Source organism: Mus caroli, unplaced genomic scaffold (genome assembly GCF_978045245.1).
Source record: "Mus caroli unplaced genomic scaffold, Mus_caroli_1 scaffold_2, whole genome shotgun sequence".
Lineage (NCBI taxonomy): Eukaryota > Metazoa > Chordata > Mammalia > Rodentia > Muridae > Mus > Mus caroli.
The window spans coordinates 585,639-605,647 of NW_028227257.1; the positions used below are offsets into that span (position 1 = coordinate 585,639).

Here is a 20,009-nt window from a genome sequence, read left to right on the forward strand (position 1 = left end):
TCACACAGAACAAAGCAGTATATGTTACAGTCAACAGGATGATCAGGTAAGCCAGCTGAATGGCTAGGTAGGAAAAGGCACTTGCCTCTAAGTTTGATGACTTGAGTTCAATCCCTGAAACCCACAAGATAGAAGAGAACTGAAACTACGAGTTAAGGGTACAGTTGTATTCTCTTTTGTCTTATTTTATAACACTAGGTACCAAACCCTTAAGTGCTCTACCACTAAGCCTGAGCTGGCCTTGTTCTTGTGATCTTTCCACTTCCGTCTCCTGAGTGCTGAGATTACAGGAAGGCATTACCATGCCTAGCACACATTTTTTTTTTTAAGATTTATTTTTATTTTATGTATAAGGGTGTTTTTGCCTATGGGTATAATCTGTGGACTATAGTCATGCAGTACCCACAAAGGCCAGAGGAGGGTGCCAGATTCTCCTTGAACTATACTTAGAGCTCTGTGAAACACCATACAGGTTCAGGGAAATCCAAAGTAGGTTCTCCAGAAAAGCAGTCAGTGAGTGCTCTTAACCACTGAGCCATCTCTCCATCGTGACATCTAGGTTTTGATAGATGTGGATTTTTAAAAAAAAAAAGATTTATTTATTATTATATGTAAGTACACTGTAGCTCTCTTCAGATACACCAGAAGAGAGTGTCAGATCTCATTATGGGTAGTTGTCAGGCACCTTGTGGTTGCTGAGATTTGAACTCTGGACCTTCAGAAGAGCAGTCAGTGCTCTTATCCACTGAGCATCTCTCCAGCCCCAGATGTGAATATTTTACAACCAGTATTCTACTCCCTCATGAAGAATGTAGCTTTGAGCAGGGCAGTGGTGGTGCACGCCTTTAATCCCAGCACTTGGGAGACAGAGACAGGCAGATTTCTAAGGCCAGTCTGATCTACAGAGTGAGTTCCAGGTCAGCCAGGGCTATTCAGAGAAACTCTGTCTCAAAAACAAAACAAAAAAATAAGGAGGAGGAGGAGGAGGAGAATGTAGCATTTCTGAGACTCACTTCTCACTGCTGGCAGTTTCTAGCTTCCCACTCTGGCAGTGGTCAGTAAACTCCAGTGACTGCATGCCTGAGTCACTGGACTAAGGACTTTCTTTTCCTAGAAGGGAGCCACAAGCACACACTGTTGACAGAGCTACTGCGTGGTCTCCATATCCACCAGCCACAGCTGGGACCTCCGACTGCCCCACACCTCACACTTTAACTTACTTCTACCTTTGCTTGCTGCTGATGCTGTTGTTAAGTTACTTTGTGGCAGGGATAGTGCTTGTGTGATAAGGTTCATAGGTAGAAGGGTCTTAGGACAATCTAAGAGTTCTCACCTTCCAGCATCAGGCTTGCTTGGTGATAAGCACCTTTACCAGCTGGACTATCTTGCCAGCATGCTTTGGTTTTTTTTGTGTATGTGTATGTGTGTGATCCTGGGATTGACTACCTGGGCTCACCAATGCTAGACAAATGCTCTACCATTGAGCTAAATTCCTAGACCCTTAAGTCTCTTTAATTGCAGCCATTTCCATCAGAATACATATCACTTCCTGTTGTTTGGGCCTGCAATGACCTTGTGACTAGAGCAGTTAAACCCCTCCACACAGGCAGAAGTGGCCATTCTGTAAACTTCAGAAAACTATCTACTCAGGTTTCTTAGAAGTGAGCTGGGCTGTTCAAGTGTGAGAGCCTTTGTGCACTGTGGATCCAGGTCCTTTGAAAGGCTGCAGCATTTCCTCATTTTCTGAAACTTGCTTTTTTTCTTTAAAACCATGTTTTGAAGTTTTTATTAACTTTAAAATGCTTACAGCTGCATATTCCATTTTTTGATAAAAAGCGAATCTATGCATAGTGTAAACAAACACTGAAATTCTGACCTATTAGAATGTTAACAGGCACATCAGCCATGAACTCTACAATGCATGAATAACTAAACCACTTACCTTTTCACGGAGCATGTTCAATGATAGAAAATAAAGTTCGACCCCAGTATCTGTGTGTGTGTATGTGTATGCATATAATTTGAAAAAGTAAATATACACACTATTCTCAACTAGGATTAATGCTAAAAAAAATTTTTTTTAACTAACAGTGGGAAGATCAAGATGTCTTAGAAGGTAAGGCACGCTAAGACCCCAGCCTCAAGTTCAATCCCTGAGACCTACATTGTGGAAGGAGAGAACCAAGTATCCCAAGTCGTCTGCTGACCTCCACATATGCACAGTGGATCACACATACATACACTCAAACAAAAATAAATTAGTACAATTTTCTTTTAAACTTAACTGATAAAGCCAGGTGTGATGGCTTACGCCTTTAATCCTAGCACCCGGGAGACAGAGACGGGTGGATCTCTGTCAGTTGGAAGCCAGCCTAGTCTACAATGTGAGTTCCAGGACATGGCTGTTATGCAGAGAAACCTTATCTCAAAAAAACCAAAACCAAAAATAAAACCTAATACTCTTGAAAGGAAAAACTGACGTTAGAGTTTACTAATCTTCTCTCAGAGTGTGATAGCATACACCTTTAATTCAGGAGAAAAAGGCAGACAAATTTCTCTGAGTTCAGGCCAGCCAGGGATACACAGTGAGACCCTGTCTCAAAACAAAATAATAAGACTTTAATTCTTCTAATTCTTTTAAAAAGCCTAAGCTTGAAATTTTGATTTAAGTCTAACTTATTTTGTTTTGTTTTTCAAAACACTGTATCTTTGTGTAGTGCAGACCAGGCCTGCCTCTGCCTCCCTAGTGCTGGGATTAAAGGCGTGCAATACCACAGCCCTGCTAAGCCTAGCTTTTTAATCTTTCCATTATGACTGACAATATGAGAATAAGTATGAAATAAGAATCCTCGCCCTCAAGCCAGTCTTGGTCACACATCTATAATCCTATCCTCATCAGGCAGAGACAGAAGGATAGACTAGGATACACAGACACTGTCCTAAAACTTTTCACTTCCAGCCTCTGCATTTAGATTTGCAGTGAGAAGGACTAAGGCTCATTCTGCCAAGCACACAGCCACCTATTCTAGCACCATGGTTTGAAGAACAGATTAAAAATGACAAATTTTAATCCTCCACTGAATTCCTTTAATATGTATGTCAAAACCCTGGGCTACAATAACTCAATAATACAATAAAGCGGTGATAAGTGCTCACTAACCGCAGTGATTTCTTTTTTTCTTTTCTTTTTTTTTTTGGTTTTTCGAGACAGGGTTTCTCTGTATAGTCCTGGCTGTCCTGGAACTCACTTTGTAGACCAGGCTGTCCTGGAACTCAAAACTTATTTTGTTTTGTTTTTCAAGACAATGTATCTTTGTGTAGTGCAGACCAGGCCTGCCTCTGCCTCCCAAGTGCTGGGACTAAAGGCGTGCGTCACCACACCCGCTTACCGCAGTGATTTCTAACCTAGTTCTTCAAAACTGTCATGCTGGGGCTGGCAAGTTGGCCCAGCAGGTAAAGGTACTTGTCTTGTCTTGTCTTTACTGGATCACTGAAGCCTACTTTCTGTCCACTTCAGCTATCTTCAACCTCTGCCATTCAACAGCATCTTCTGCTATCTGCTCTCCCAACTCCAGGTACTAAAATCCAAGCTCTGTAAGAGGTGCCTAAGTAGCACCCACATTCTAAGTTCTTGATATATATTTACCATAGGAATTAGAAGCAAAAGATGCCCACCCAGTCATTACTGACACCATAGGTTACTGACCCTGTTCATGTGGACAGCTATGGGAGCCAAGAATGTTGGTAAAGTGTTTGCCTAAACATTCATAAAGCCTTGGGTTTTTTCATTCTGGTTAGCCTGCCTATGCCTAGGTTGCTCAGAAAGAAGAACTCATAGCTCTAAGCTATTCACAACAGCATCTGGACAGGTATTCAGCCTAATCAGTGATTAAAAAAATTTTTTTTTCTCTCTGAGGACCTAATAAACAAAGGTTCATGTGGTCCCTCCAAAGCCCAGGGATAACCCTGGACATCAGTAGCCATCAGCTTCTCACCTTAGCATCCAACAGGTAATTGTATGGCATAAAGATGATGTCGGCTTGCTGTTTCATGTTTCGAGAAAGGTAGTATGGGCACATTCTGAGGGTAGAAAGAGACAGAAGACCTGTAAGTCCCTTCCCAGGGGGTACCCAGAGAGTACAACTATTACATGAGTCACTGTGCCCTCAGGTAAAGGAGGGCCCCCTCGTTCTGTACACAGAGCCTCAAGGGAACTGGAAACTGACATAGAAGGGCAGCCCGTGTGAGTTTCACTATGTGAAGCTATCATTGTCTTAACATTTGATGGGTGCTGGGTTTGGTGGTGCATACCTTTACTCACAGCACGCAGGAGAGAGGCAAGCATGATCTTAAAAATGAGTTCTGGGTCACCTAGGACTACACAGTGAGTCCCTGTTTCAAAAAAACAAACAACAAAAACCGAACTCCAAAATTTGATGGGATCAGGGAAACGTCTCAGGGACATTCTAAGTTCAATTCCTAGATTCCATGTAAAGTTGGAAGGAGAGAACCAACTCCACTGTCTGCTGTCTGCTGACATCCACACCAACCATCCAGACATAAATAATAATGGTCTGAGAATGCATGCCGCTCAGTCAGCAGAAGGCTTGGCTAGCATATCCAATCCCCACAACCATATAAGCCAGACCTGCAGGTGCATGCACCACCTCAGCACCCTAACACTGAAAGTAAAAGGTCAGTTCAAGGTCATCAATACAGAAACAGCTCAGAGAGGAAAGTACTTCCCATAGAGGCATGAAGAACACAGTCCAGGTCCCCAGAATCCACAGAAAGCCAGATACTGCAATCTCAGAGAGGTGGGAGGCAGAGACAGGAGTTCTCAGACAAGTTAGCCCAGCATTCTCAGGGATAAACAAGGTAGAAAGCAAGAACCAACACTCAAGGCTGTCCTCTGACTGTCACACATATGCCACAGCACCTATACACCCACATGCATATCATACATACACACACAAACATTTTTTTAAAGGGGGGGGGAGACTCGTGGTCATCTTAACCACACAGTGAGTTCAAAGCTAGCCTGTGTTATATGATACCCTCCCTGCCTTAAAAAAAAAAAATCCAAAACACCCTCCATAAAAACAAATTTCAGTTGGGTGGTGGTGGCACACACCTTTAATCCTAGCACTTGGAAAGCAGAAGCAGGCGGGTCTCTGTGAGATCAAGGTCAGCCTGGTCTACAGAGTGAATTCCAGGACAGCCAGAGCAGTTACACAGAGAAACCTCTTCTTGAAAAACAAACCAATCCAGTCCCATTCTTGATCACAGGTTAACAAACAAAAAAACAGGGGCCGGGCGTGGTGGTGCACACCTTTCATCTCAGCACTTGGGAGGCAGAGGCAGGAGGATTTCTGAGTTTGAGGCCAGCCTGGTCTACAGAGTGAGTTACAGGACAGCCAGGGCTACACAGAGAAACCCTGTCTCAAAAACAAACAAACAAACAAACAAAAAACAAGAAAGACAGAACAAGGGCTGGTGAGATGGCTCAGTGGGTAAGAGCACCCGACTGTTCTTCCAAAGGTCCAGAGTTCAAATCCCAGCAACCACATGGTGGCTCACAACCATCCGTAATGAGATCTGACTCCCTCTTCTGGAGTGTCTGAAGACAGCTACAGTGTACTTACATATAATAAATAAATAAATCTTTAAAAAAAAAAAAAGACAGACCAAGCAAGAGGGAGGGAAGGAAAGAGAGGGAAGGGAGGGAAAGGCAGGTTGATAAGCAGCTTGTTTTCTCCTTGGTATAACAAAGTCTCAAGTCTCAATCTGTCATTCTTTTTGCAGTACCAGGAATGAAATCCAGGTCTTCACACAATCAGGGAAGAGCTACATACAGCCTGAGCCGTTCAGGATTTTCTCATCAGCACTTCAATGTACAGAATGTAAGTCACGGATGTGTGTGTGTGGGGGGGGGGGGGGGGGCAAACAGGATCACAAGTTCGTTCTCAGTCACACAGCAAATCCTCAAGTCAGCCTGGGCTATGAGACTCTGCTCTGTCTCGAATAAGGGAAAACCTATACATTTACTACCCTCAGAAGGGAGCTAAGCTTCACACATCACACACACAGAAGGAGTCATCCATGGTATACTAAGCTGGAGAAAGCATTTGGAGAATAAGCACAGACAAAACCCAGCATCCACATGCAAACAGTTCACAGTGGTCATCCTGAGGTGAAGTACAGGATAGGGAACAGAGCTGATTACATATTTCTCACTTCATATTCCTCAGAACTGCTTAAATTTTTTCACAGTGTTGGTTTCATAAAATGAAAAGTAAATGTATTGTGCTTCCCATAGGATGAGAATCTATCAAGGAAGGACAAAGCAGCCATAGAAGAGCCTCACTGGGAGGTCTTACTTTTGTTTGCTTCCATTCTTGACAAGGTCCTCAATATCCAGGATGGAGGTAGCCAAATCTTGCTCCAGGCATTTCGCTGCAGGGAAGACACAGGGTAAGCACAGATGCTCAGGGTCCATTGGAGTACCCAAAGATTCCAAGAGATACTCAAGGCAGAAGAACTCCTATGAAACAGGCAACATGGCATTCTATTCCCTTTCGACTTACCAGAGAAAATCCTTACCAAGTGAACCAGGTCCCCAGGAGAGACCACAACCCGAAGTGATCTCAAGGGAGCCCTGCTCTAAATGTGAGACAGGTACTAGTATAAAGTGACAATATCTCCCAGGGTCCCAAACAGCCTGTCTACACCTGGACATCTCAAAGCAGGACAAGACAGGCCTCGATGCCCAGCCTCAGGAGGTGGAGTGAAGCAGAGCAGCCCAGACGCACAGCTTTTCATCATGGTTCACAGAGTATAAAGAGTAGTGCCACTTGCTCTAGCTTTCTACCAATCAATGGACCCAGATTGGCACCAAATGAAGAGCTAGTACCTCAAAAGCTATAGCAGGGCACAATGGCAGAGCCTACCCAGTTAGTTCAACTTGTATTTTATTCCTTCCCTTACAACAGAAGCTAAGGAATAGCCACTACCTGTGCTACAAGGCCCAAGGCAGAAAAGCCCTTAAGGGCTACCTTGCCATAGCACAATCCCCCAACCCTGAACTACTGAAATGCCTTAGGAAGTGACTGCCAACTCTGGATCAGCTACAGATGAAACTCAGCAAGGCTCCCCTCAACTCCTAGTTCTACTGTCCACTGTGGCTGTTTCATGCCCAAACCAGGTGTCAGGCTCCCTCTCTGAAGGAAGGACTAAGCCCCAACTCTTAGCTGCAGAGGCTAGAAACACACACACAAACACAATGGTGACCTCTCCAAAAATGCCTCTGGGAATAGCAGGGCTAATACAAAAGGAAGATCATATCCTTAAGCAGTACCATACAACAGACCAGCCATTTAGTTCACACTAAAACAGTGACCCAGTTTTCCACATTTTCTGTTCAGAGCTGAGGAAGGGACACCTGTAGAGGGACAGCAAAGACAAGTAAGGCCAGAAGACACAGGTGGAGAGAGATGCCCAGAGTTGTTTCAGATCCATTTCTGATTAATGCCTACGTGGAGATGGCTTGTCATCTACCTCCTAGGTCCTTCTGAGATGCCAGCCAGGTAGCCTTTCAGCTCTTTACCACCTTCTGCCCTCACCAACAGCACCAATACAAGGCTTGTGTGCTGGTTTTATGTCAACTTGACAGAAGCTAGAGTCATCTGGAAGAGGAAACCTCAATTGAGAAAATGTCTCCATTAGATTGGCCTGAAGACAAGCCTCTGATGCACTTTCTCTATTGATCCTGATGTGGGGGATGCTCAGAGCCCAAGCTCACCATGGGTGGTTTCACCCCTAGGCTGGTGATCCCAGTTATCACAAGTAAGGAGGCTGAGCAAGCCACAGGAAACAAGCCTACTGGTAAGCAAGCGCCCCTCCCCAGTCTCTGCTTCAGTTCCAGCTTCCAGTCTCCTGCCTTGAGTTCCTACCCTCAATTCCCTGGATGATGGACTACAAAACCTAAGACAAAATGAACCTAAGATAACTTCTACTTGAAGCCCTGTGAGGCTGCATCCCATTCCGAAGACTAGCAGGACTGGCCAGCTAAAGAGACATGAGCGCATATGAGAACAGAGAAATCAGGTTCATAGATAAACAATCATACAAAGGCCAAGCAGTGAGATAACCAAAGCCAAATGTGGAGGGAGCTGGTCTGTAGCTCATAAAACTAAGCCCAGAAGCCTAAGAAGGAGATAAAAAGAGGTCAGAGCTGTTAAACCAGGTAGAATGGCTCATTTCTGTCACAAGGAACCTAGGGCCCTAAAGGAGCATAGGGCCAATTGCTGTGGCCCTTAAGACACCTTCATTCCTCAGGAATTATGAAAGGAAAGGACAATGAAGGTTAGGGCTGGGGCAGAACATCAAGCTTACAGACATCAAAGTGCTGACCCATACAGTATGGAACACTGGACAGGGTTGGTCTCACAGGAACTCTACCAGAACTCTCTGGCATAATGCAAAGGAATACCTACAGCCACTTCCTCTGCCAGGACTGTGCTATGAATGGAGGTGGCAAGGATGGAGAAGACAGAATGAGTAAATCAAGCAAGCACAGGTCATAGAACAGTAAAGGCAGAACCAGATGGGGAGGGCTGAGGGCTCCCTCATAGAAATGAACAGAATAAGAAGACAGAGTCCATTCAAGGGCAAAAAGTATGGGTCAGTTGGTAGACCTCTTCCCTAGTATACAAAAAAAAAACTAGATTAATCCCCAGTATTGTGTAAGCCAGGGATGGTGACACATGCCAATAAATCTAGTACTTGGAAGGTAGAAACAGAAAGACTAGAAGTTAAGTTCAATCTTGGCTACAAAGCAAGTTCAAGATCAGACTTTTTGAGATGTTGTCAAAATAGAAAAAGAAATGAACTGTTAAGTTGATTCAAAGGTTAAGAGAATTTGTTACCACAGAGAATCAGTTTAGATCCCCATACCCACATCAGTCAGCTCACAACCACCTGTAACTCCAGCTCCAGAGGATACATTCATCAAATCTGGCTTCTGTAGGTACCCACAGCCATGTGTGCACTCAACAGACAGACACAAACACCCTTTAAAAAGGGGGTTGGGGTGGAGGTTGGATAGATGGTTTGGCTGCTATTCCAGAGCTTCTGGGTTTGTTTTCCAATACCTACAAGGTAGCTCACAACTGTTGCTCCAGTTCAGGGGACCCAATGCTCTCTTCTGGCCTCTGCAGACAGCAGGCATACAATTGATACACAACATGCACAAAAGCAAAACATCATACACATGAGAGAGGGTGGCAGGGGAGGAAAGACCTTCCAGGCAACCCAGCACCCACGGAGTAGTCTCTACCGAGAGGCAGGAGCAGTGGCCACAGGCCAGAGTACTGTCCCTAACCAGGCCACTGCAGAAAAGCTTGATGTTGTCGGTATGTATCTTCCAATTTTCCACAGACACGATACTTGGGCTTGAGGACTCCCAGAAGAAGAGGAGTTGTGGGGCAGTGGACTGTGCCAACAGACAGAAGAACTAGTATGATAGTAACAAAATTCAGAGCCCCAATAAAACTCATAACTTGAGAATGGCAAGAGTTCAATCTAGCTCCCCCACCAGGTTCCTGTCCTGGAGCACATGACTATGACACCCCACTGAGGACCACAACAACAGGTCACATAGCATAGAAACCCAGAGTTCTCCATGCTAATGAGGTATCAAGATAGGCCCTGAGTGCTTAGCCAATGAGCTTTCCTTCCTGAGCATCCCTTCCTGCAAAAGGTATTTAATTGCTGGCTCACCCTGAGTAAGTCCTGTGCATCCTCATCCGCCATGAATAAAGCAGTTTGGACAAATAAGGACTGCCTCCTTCATCAATAACCAGTGCAGGGAGGCCTTCATCAAACAGAGCCTCACCTAAGTCTTCTTTAGAAGGCCTCTCAATACTCCTGGCACTCACTCAGAGCTAAGTCAAATCTCCCCAACATGACCCCCCTCCACCGGGGGCATTGCAGCTCCACACTGCACACTACAACCCTATAAACTCATGATTTCCAGAGGTGTCTGTGTGCCCAGGAGTTTGAGAACCATAGATTCTGTCCAGCCTCTGCCATTTCCTACCCAGAGAAACACGGGCTGGGATCCCTCTCTTAGACTGTATTTAGCTTCCCCTGAGCGGCTTGTCAACAGCTGGCACCCAAGCATCAAGGAAGCAACACAACCTAGTGCCCCTGTGTTTTGCCTCCCTGAGTGCAGCTTACTGGCAGAAATGCAGACCCACACGAGGAAGCTAACAAGGACAGAGAATGACAACTCTAATCATGGTGTTTCCAAACTGGTTACCAGGCCCAGACTCACAGTACGCATATGAGACCCGAGGGCTGGTGCAGGTACATATCTACATCTAAGGCGTGGACAATCACATACTGAGACAACGAAGAGTCTTCAGGGACACCAGGACAAAAAATAAAGCAAGCAAGAAGAAACACAGCTGATGTGCTCACCAAAGAGCCATGTCATTATCATATCTCCCCAGCAGCTGAGAACAAAGGTGCCGGGTGAGGAGAGATCCTCTCCCTGAGCTTAGGCTGCTGGGCTGACCAGCAACAGATGCAAAAGCCTCACTTCTAGGGCCCTGGGCAATGAGCAAAGATGTCAGCCCTCAAACCACCAAAGCCTTACACGTGCTCCAGGGCCACATTGCCTGAACCCTCCCTCTTACCTTATGGAGGAATCTCAGTCTGAAGACTAGGGTAGAAACAAGAGGAACTCTAATCTAAAAGAGGCTGAAGGCGTAGACATCCAGCCAGTTGTGCGAATGGATGACCCCTGAGGTTACAGAAAGCAGTGAAGGACACAGCACAATGAGCTTTTCTAGTCATAACTGGGCAAATGAAACAGAGGATGCAACAAACTCAGAGGAAGACAGGTGTGTTCAATTCCCAGCTCCAAGTAATGACACCTGCATTCGAGATCTTAGGGAAACTTGTCAAAGCCCACCTCTGTCAGGAATAGACCAGGCTGCCAACAGGAAAGCAGGAACTCAACATGAACCCTGTTTGACCAGGTCACCTGCTCAATGTGAGAGCCACTCCTGAGTGCGTCAGACCGTGGCGTTCTTGGACTGTGTGTGCTCTTCTCCATGTAATACCAAGGAGGAAATGCCCACCATCAAAAGACACCACCCAAATATACAGCCACACTCTGTCACACAGGGTAGAGCAGACAGGTTATGGTGCTACTAAACTCTAGAAGACTGCACAAGCCTCACCCAAACTGTGCAACAGCCAGTAGGAGTAGCTTGAAGAAGCTGGTCTTACCTTCCACATTGTTGTAGAAATGACAGGAGCGACTTGCTACCTTCTTGCGGCACAAACTGATCTGTAAGACAGCAATTCAGAGATTGCTTACCAGGAGAGGCTGAGAAATGGGCCATCCCAGCCCTAAGGCCTCACCAACAACTTCCCTATGTTAATCTTCCTTGTGTTTTCTAAACTCTGGCCCAGCCCACCAGGGAGCACTGTGTCCAGGATTAGCATCCTCTGGGAACAATTCAGCATTCTAAGATCCAGGTACCATCCAACCAGTAGAACCAAAAAGAGGTTAGGTGCCCAAAAGCCCACCTGCATGTGATTACTCTCCTGCTTCTTCACTTCAGGATGAATACACAGCTGCTCCCGGGAGCCCAGCACACATACCTTGGGCCTGACAAAAGAAAGAATGGAAAACATCAAGGAGGAGCTGCCTCAGAACATGCAGGTTACAGTGTGCCCTAGCAGCAGGAGCTAGCTATCTGGAAACAAATGGAAGCACAGAAAACGTAGGGAACAAAGGAAATAAAAAGTCTAGAATGTGGTAGGTAAGACAAAAAAAACCTGGACAGAGCAACCTACTGTCCAAATTCTGCTACATGGGAGCCCTATCAAGATATTAAGACATGAGCAAAGCTGTCTTGAGAAGCCAGAGCTGACCCTAACCACAGGCATGACAGTTCTGCAAGAAGCCCAGGGTTCAAAGACAGCCATAAGTTCAAAGATCAAAGCTGCTTTCTCACAGTAATGGATATCAAAGCCAACCAGTCGTCACCCCCACATACTACACATATGTGTAGTATGGCTCAGCTGGTTCTGGTATAGCTCCAAACCAAGGTCATTATCCAGATACTCTTCAAGGTGTGAATATGCCAACATACCGGTAGGTGGTATTCCGAAGCTCACGGATGACCTGAGTTAGCTGGGAGTGCGTTCTAGAAGCATAGATGATCTTTGGGATATCTGTGTAGCACTCTGTAAAAGCATAAGGAAAGGCAGTAACTGTGAGGCATATTCTCAGGTGTGTTTGTACATGCAGCAGCACTGAGCTAATTCAGCCCTGTAGACATCTACAAACCTGACTCTAACCCCAGGTATATACCCAAAATGGTGAGGAATATAGATACAAAATTCTACTTAAATTCTGCTCCAAGAACAGAGGAAGCCTGGATGAACTGGCCCTGTCATGGGCTCTTTCCCTTCCCTCCCATCTGCACAAGAGGCCAGGAGAGATGGGGGTGAGGGTGGGTAGAGAGGAGTCACCTATTGAGTCTCCACTGGCAGCAGCAGCACTCCCCCAGGATGACAAGGTCCGACTGGCAAAGAGTTCCCCTTGAACTCTCTCAGCAATCTTTAGGGAAGAAACTGCATCTCGGAGATGTTGCTGCCAGGCCAAGGTGGAACAGAGGAGGCACAGTGTCTTCCCAGTGCCCGTGGGGCTCTCCAGGATGCCATTCACTTTCTAATTGGTGTCAGCCACAATAAAGAGAAAAGCAGGGGATGTGGAGAGAAGTCAGATGACTCTGAGATGCACAGCTCACACCCAGAGGACACAAATTAGTTCATGACATTTTCCACTAAAAGCTGTAAGTTAAGATGTCCTCATTAGCAAACTATAGTGGTACATAGAGGCAAACAGATATCTGTGAGTTTGAGGCCAGGCTGGTCTACATAGTAAGTTGTAGAACAGCCAGGGCTAAGTAAAGAAACCATCTCAGAAAAACAAAAACTGCCCTCATTAGCAAAATAATTTCAGAGCATTACTCCAAATATGACAGAAAATTTCAGCCTAATATAGTCAGATGACTAATCAGGTGCCAAGTCTCAAAATAGGAAACTGCTCTACAATTCTGGATATAGGCATTCACCATATTTGAACAAAATTTGACGTCTTCTATCCCAGATATCAGATGGAAGCCTGAAGACATTTGAGGAAAAAGTGATTCAAATACAAGAAGGCAACCTCAAGAAACTCAGTAGAAAGCTAAAAACTCCACACCCCTAAGATTTAAAGACTTTTTCCAGGGTTCAAACACAAAAGTCAGTCAGCCACAGTAATACATGCCTTTAGCCCTAGCATGCTGAGGGCAGAGACAGATCTCTGTGAGTTGAAGGTAGCCTGGCTTATTCAGGACACCTAGGCTAAAAGTTAGATCCTGTCTCAAAAATAAAATAAATAAACCAAAGTCTCATTTTAAAACTTTCCAAAACATTTTCCCCAAACGGTGAAACCTGGGTATTCCTGCTCCTCTGCATAGAAATGTGCCTCCTAAGCCCATTCCTTATCAAATAGACCCAGCACAAACACCACCTACTCAGAAAGGACAGCAATACATTCTCAAAGCTATCCCTCTCTATAACTATCTCTTTTGTTCACTTGTTATAGTCTCCAACCAAAGAATGCAGACAGACCCAGTCTGGAATGGAGGAGGTAGGGCTACAGTAGGGGTTTGCTGAAGGTACGCCCTCCTTGTCCCCTCCCTAAATTACTGTCTTGACCTTTGTAGCTTTACCTTCTGGAGACATTCTAGCACCTTGGTCATATATTCCTGTTGGCATGGGTAGGGCTGGAAAGGAAAATCCACTGTCACACCATTCAGGACTACCCTGGGCATATCAGCCTATACTGAGGAAGACACGGTGGTAGGCCAAGATGCAGGCTGTTTGGGTCTGTGAGACAAACCCCTCTGATCATCTCAGTGTTTCAGCCACTCCAGGTAAGTGTTGGCAGCATGTGGCAGCAGGTTTCCCTCTGTAAGAATTCCCTACAACACAGACAAGAAGAAATCAGCCTTTGTAGCCACAGACCATTACACCAATCATTTTAGGAAGCTGTTCTTGTGGGGTCAGAAAATCTGTTATTTCCCTATCAAAAGGAGCTTGGAACCTATCATGGTGGCACACAACTTTAATCTCAGCTCTCAGGAGGCAGAGGCAGGGGTATCTCTTAAGTTTGAAGCCAGCATGTCCAGGGAGTTCCAGGACAGCCAGGGCTATGTAGACCCGGTCTCAAAAAATAAAAAGGAGCTTAGAGATCTAAAGATGATTCTCTGACTCACCCAATTCCATCCTAAACTGAAAAACAAAGCAAAGCAAAAACCCCATGTAGTTATCAAAATAAGCACAATGTCAGCACTCTACCTGCAACTCTTCAAAAAGTCTGTGACTAAGAACCTAGGAGCATCCCCTTGTGGCCTGGACCTGAACACAAAATCGTGGAATGTCTCCAACCTTTGATGCTCTTAAGATTGGGATCATGCATCATTCTGTCCAGGTGTGCACCCGAATGCAAATAAAGTAGTGAAAGAGGCAGGGCGTGGTGCTCGAGCCCTAGTTCCCAGCACTCAGGAGGAAAAAAACAGGTGGATCTCTGAGTCCGAGACCAGCATGGTCTGCAGAGCGAGTTCCAGTACAGCCAGGACTACACAGTGACATCCTGTCTCGCAAAACCAAAACCAACCAACCAAAGGTAGCAAAACAGAATCATGACCTGTGCAGCCCTCCGCAAGTCACTAAACTTCTCCAGACCTCCAAGTCCACTGACAGGCGAAAATCTATCCGCCGCCTTGGAACTAGCTCAGGGAGGCAGCAAGAGCCGGGGACCCAGAATGCACCGCGGCCACTTCAGAACTAGCGAGAGCGTGATCTATGACCTCCATCCACTCAGATAAAACTGTCAAGTGACTCCCAGCTCACTTGTCTCGGTGGGGCTGCCTTTCAAAATCCGGTACCAAACAACTGTAAAGACACGGATCCCGCGTGCTCCGCAGTCGGCTTATTGGAACTTCGCGGGCAGATCCGTGTAGCCACGCCTAAACGCTACACTTCCGTTTCCTCCCTTCCGGTCCGCTACTTTGCACCCGGGCGGAAACCGGGTTCCGCGACTTCTGAGTTAGCAGGTTCCCTCGCCTCTGGACGCCAGGGGGCTGCGGGGGGGGGGGGGGGGGGGGGGCTTCGCGCAGTGGACCTGGCCTCATCTCTGTATTCTATCCAGAGCACTTAATATCATCTAGAGTCTCGCTTGTCTCCCACTCTTTTTGCTTGTTTGTTTCGAAACAGGATTTCTCTCTGTAGCCTTGGTTGCCCTAGAGCTCACTCTGTAGACCAGGATGACCTGCCTCTTCCAAGTGCTGGGATGAAAGGCGTGCACCGCCCGGACACTCATCCCCACTTTTGCATTATGAGCTCCATCTTCTGGAGTCTACTAGTTCATTTGGCCAGGCCACCTATATTGTCCGCACAACTAAACAAATCTAAAGCTTTCTTGTGGTTACTGACCTCAAGTCACAAAAGGCATCTTTTCACAGCTGGAGTATATAAAATCCAAATGGCTGCATCTTACCTAGACCCCCGATTAAGAGGGTCTTAATCACTGCCTCCTCTCTCACCCAGGGTCCAGCTTATTTTCCAATCAGTGTCTGCTAGCTGTCAGGTGAGTTCCTCTAAATCTCTAGCACCTAGCACTAGCTGACAGTCAACAAGGAGCTCCAGGGAAGAGAGAGCTGCAAAGTCCTTTAGGGCGGTGCTGACATCAGAGGTGTTTTTTTTATTTCAGGCAATCCCAATAGGTATTAGAAAGAAATTGACATTTCAGTGGCTGGCTCTCCACTACTAATAGATACTTGTTTCAGAGCTTCTCTTTAATACCCAGGTAGTTTCCCACAGTTATGCCAATACTTGTGCATGTGAGATCATACTTACAGAACACCCTGACACACCTATAGATTTCCTTCAGACCCTCATCTCTTATTGGGAATTTGAAGATGAAGGAGGCCACACACACTGGGATGGCACCAATTCCAGGCAAAATTTCCTGGGCTACTAGTGAAGCTGAGACATGAGCTGATTAATCTGCTGCCTGGGTTCACATCAAGACAAGTTTAATTCCACAGCACATAGGTAGTTGCTTTGAGGCAGCATGCCCAGCTTATAATGAAACCATCCTGGAAGGAATGAATATATTCTAAGAGATGCATATGATCTTCCTTTTGACTATCAGGCCATTTAAACAATGGACCCCCCAGAAATTGGAATTCCCCAGGAAAGGAAGGAAAAGAATGAGGGGTACCAGACAGAGAAGGGACTCTTCTCAGGAAAGAAGATTTTATGCAGTTATGACAACTTGTCAGACCACTCTGGCAAAGAGACTGAAGCTAGAGATGATGGTTAGGACCCAAGGCTGCATAGTAATGCACACATCTTATCCTCCAAATAAACCTAAGGATCAGAGCTGTAAGGATCACTTGGGAGATAATTGGACTTTACTGTTCCTCTGCCCAGCGTTGCCATATTGAAAAAAAAATCCTAGCTGGGCGGTGGTGGCATACGCCTTTGATCCCAGCACTTGGGAGGCAGAGGCAGGAGGATATCTGAGTTCGAGGCCAGCCTGGTCTACAAAGTGAGTTCCAGGACAGCCAGGGCTATAAAGAGAAACCCCGTCTCAAAAAAAAAAAAAAAAAAAAAAAAAAAAAACAAAACAAAACAAAAACCCTTTTCTATTTTCACTATTACATTGTCTATTTTTTTTTCCTCTGTGGATAAAACACTATCTCAATTACAGCGTAGATGTAAACCAACTACATATAAGATTGTGATAAGTATAAAGAAGAGAAATAATATTAAAGGGTTCCCCTGACTAGAGGCCAGAAAAGGCTTCCATGAAGACTGTTCTGGGAATATTATGAGAAAAGCTATGTTGCTAGCTATAGGACTTAGTCATAGCAAATCTTCTAGAAAGTAAGGAACTAAAACAGGCTAATAAAAACAGAGTAAAGAGACATTAATCTAAGGACTCCCACTATGTTCAAGAGTATAGTAATGTCTACCTTGAGGTCTGGGAGGTTGGGAATGACTGGTTCTTCCTGTATCTGTCTCTAGGAGTCTCCTTCTGGTTCGCCTTTCTTGTCCTCTTCTCTCTGATGTCTTCCCAGCCCCAGCATATAACAGAAGTTTTACAGGGACTTGCTGAATGACTGAGTATCCTTCTGAGGTGCCAGACTTCTCCTGCACAGTCCAGAGTGAATTCAGATCAGTAAAGGATTCTAATCTGTAACCTCTTAGTCCATAAATAGCATCAGCAAAGCAGCTGCTCATGAACTTTCTTTAGTTGACTTTGGTAAAAACTCAAGGCCTGCTCCCAAACATGGCACCATTCTGAGGCAAACATTTAATATGCCTACTGTACCTTTAGTATTTGTTCTTACTGAGTGCCCAGCACTGTGCTAGGGACAAACAACACAGCTGGTCTGTTGCATTCAAACAAGGACAGAAGTTTATGAGGGAGTATGCCCAAGGTGAGATTATGGCAGTACAGTCCTATGAACCTACCGGGATGCTTTTCTATCTGCAAGAGAAGACTGGAAGGTTGGGAAGGTTACTTCTCTTCTCTTGATCTCGGCAACTGAGTTTAGCCTCTGGAGGAGAGTCCATCTAAAGCACACTACAATACCCAGATGCAGGTACAGTAAGTAACTTATCTAGAGGACATGGCTGCTTCCAAAGGGTTCAACACCATTATTAGGAATAGATTTGTGTGCTTCTCCCTTCTTCCAGCCCCCCCCCAAGCAGAATTCCAATGTACGCACAGAACTGTATTTTCTCCATGTGAATGAGCTTAGTATTTCTACGTTAAAAAGTACCACAAGTAAGCATCTCAAGACAGTATCTAGTACAATTTCCTCCATCTCTTGGAGTCTGGCATCATGGTTTCATCTTATACCCAAAATGTAGAAACTCAGAGAGGTCAGAAACTTCCCCTCCAATAGAGAATGTCGTGTCAGAGCTGGTGCCGGAACCTGCCTCTAGCTCACACCAAATCCATGTTCTAAGTTTCATGTGTTAGCTCCTGAATTCTATCTGGAGGTTCTGAAGGCAAATCAGGAATTCAGGTATTCATGTTGGCAGAATTTGCTTCCAGTCGTGGTAGCTTTAAGGTCTTGTTGACTACAAGATGGCAATAGCTTTTATATCTTTGCCACTTGACTTCATAGTAAGGTCTATCCTGCTTTGAAAGTGCTCCTGTTAGGGTTGAAGAAAAAGCTCACTGGTCAAGAGCATTTGTTGCTCTTGGAGAGGACCAGAGTTCAGTTCCCAGCATCTACACCAGGACAGAATACAACCACCTTTAACTACAACTTCAAGTGATTTGATGCCCTTTTGGCCTCCACAGGCACCTGTACACACACACACGGAGGAAGAGAGAGAGAATAAAACAAATCTTTAGGGAAAGGGGGGCTCTTATTTATTTGGGCCCACTGGATATTCCCTTTCTATGTCTTTTTTTTTTTTTTTTTAGATTTATTTATTTATTATATGTAAGTACACTGTAGCTGTCTTCAGACACTCCAGAAGAGGGCGCCAGATCTCGTTACGGATGGTTGTGAGCCACCATGTGGTTGCTGGGATTTGAACTCTGGACCTTCGGAAGAGCAGTCGGGTGCTCTTACCCACTGAGCCATCTCACCGGCCCCCTTTCTATGTCTTTTAATCCACACAATGCAATTTAATCCCAACTGTCAGATACATAGGCCCAGGCTCAGGTATACATTACTAGGTACAAGGTTATGTGCAATGCTAATAGGCTGGCTCCATGTACACCTGGTCCTTAGGTTTGCCCCTGACTTTTGCCTTTGTAAGCTGCCTCCTCTTCCATAAAGTCTTGGAGGATTTTCAGAATTTTACTTCTAGCCTTATGAGTTAAATGTTTGTGAAACAAGCCCTTTTTGTCTTGATTTCAGTGACTCCATCTCAAAAGTGGATGAGATAGCCCATTAGATATTAGGCTGTCTTGTCAGGAAAGACAAATCATGTGCTCCCTATTTGTCCCAGTAAGCCTTACCTGTCACCTTAGCACAGCCTAGAGTCACACAAGAAAGGGATTTCAACTGAGGAATTTCCTGGATCAAAATTTACCTGTGCCTATGTCTTTGGGGGACTGTCTTGATTGTTCATTGCTAGGCAGTACACTCCTAGGCAGCTTGTTACCTAAACTTTTTTTTTTTTTTTTTTTTTTTTTTGAGACAGGGTTTCTCTGTGTAGCCCTGACTGTCCTGGAACTCACTCTGCAGACCAGGCTGGCCTCAAACTCAGAAATCTGCCTGCCTCTGCCTCCCAAGTGCTGGGTTTAAAGGTGTGCACCACCACCACCCGGCTTACCTAAACTATTTAGGAAGGCCAGAGAAACATAAGCCTGTTTGTGATCCAGAGAGCAGCACTTGTCCGTGGTTCCTGCTACATTTCCTTAAAAGTGACTAGGTTTGGTCAGAGGTAATGCTTTATGGCTTAGCAAGCAGACCTGATTTCAAGTTCCTGCCTTGACTTCCCTCAATGATAGGCTGTAACCTGTAAGATGAAATAAATTCTTCCCCCCATGTTGCATTGATGAAGCTTATTTTTCCCGTCTGGGTCTCACTATGTAGTCTTGGCTGGCCTAGAACTCACAGAGATCCTCTTGCTTCTGTCTCTCAAGTACTGGAACGAAAGATAAGTACTACCATTCCCAGCCCTTGACCAAAACATTTTATCACTCCAGGAATGAAAATAGAACACATATGCATGTATACACTCAACCATAGCAAATCTCTCTTCTGTCTTCTGGAGTCTGACACTATGGCTCCATCTTATACCAAAGAAGCAAAGGCCCAGAGAGGTTAGGAACTCTTTCTCCATCAGATAGAGAATGTGAGAGCTGGTGCTAGAACCCGACTCAAGGTCACATCAAA

The 20,009-nt window shown here is 45.2% G+C and overlaps 1 protein-coding gene across 2 annotated transcripts in view; it reads right to left on the reverse strand.

The window, feature by feature from the left end:
* The window catches only part of Rtel1 (regulator of telomere elongation helicase 1), a 36,818-nt gene extending 21,704 nt beyond the window's left edge, over positions 1-15,114 (reverse strand). For both annotated transcript variants that reach the window (XM_085831460.1, XM_021179587.3), the window contains exons 1-8: positions 14,986-15,114; positions 13,803-14,054; positions 12,553-12,751; positions 12,171-12,264; positions 11,602-11,683; positions 11,299-11,359; positions 6,381-6,456; positions 3,996-4,080 (exon numbers count right to left, since the gene is read on the reverse strand). In XM_085831460.1, the coding sequence (XP_085687586.1) occupies positions 3,996-4,080; positions 6,381-6,456; positions 11,299-11,359; positions 11,602-11,683; positions 12,171-12,264; positions 12,553-12,751; positions 13,803-13,904 (699 nt within the window). In that variant the 5' untranslated portion in view covers positions 13,905-14,054; positions 14,986-15,114. The remainder of the gene's footprint in view (positions 1-3,995; positions 4,081-6,380; positions 6,457-11,298; positions 11,360-11,601; positions 11,684-12,170; positions 12,265-12,552; positions 12,752-13,802; positions 14,055-14,985) is intronic.
* Between the last annotated feature and the right edge of the window lie 4,895 nt (positions 15,115-20,009).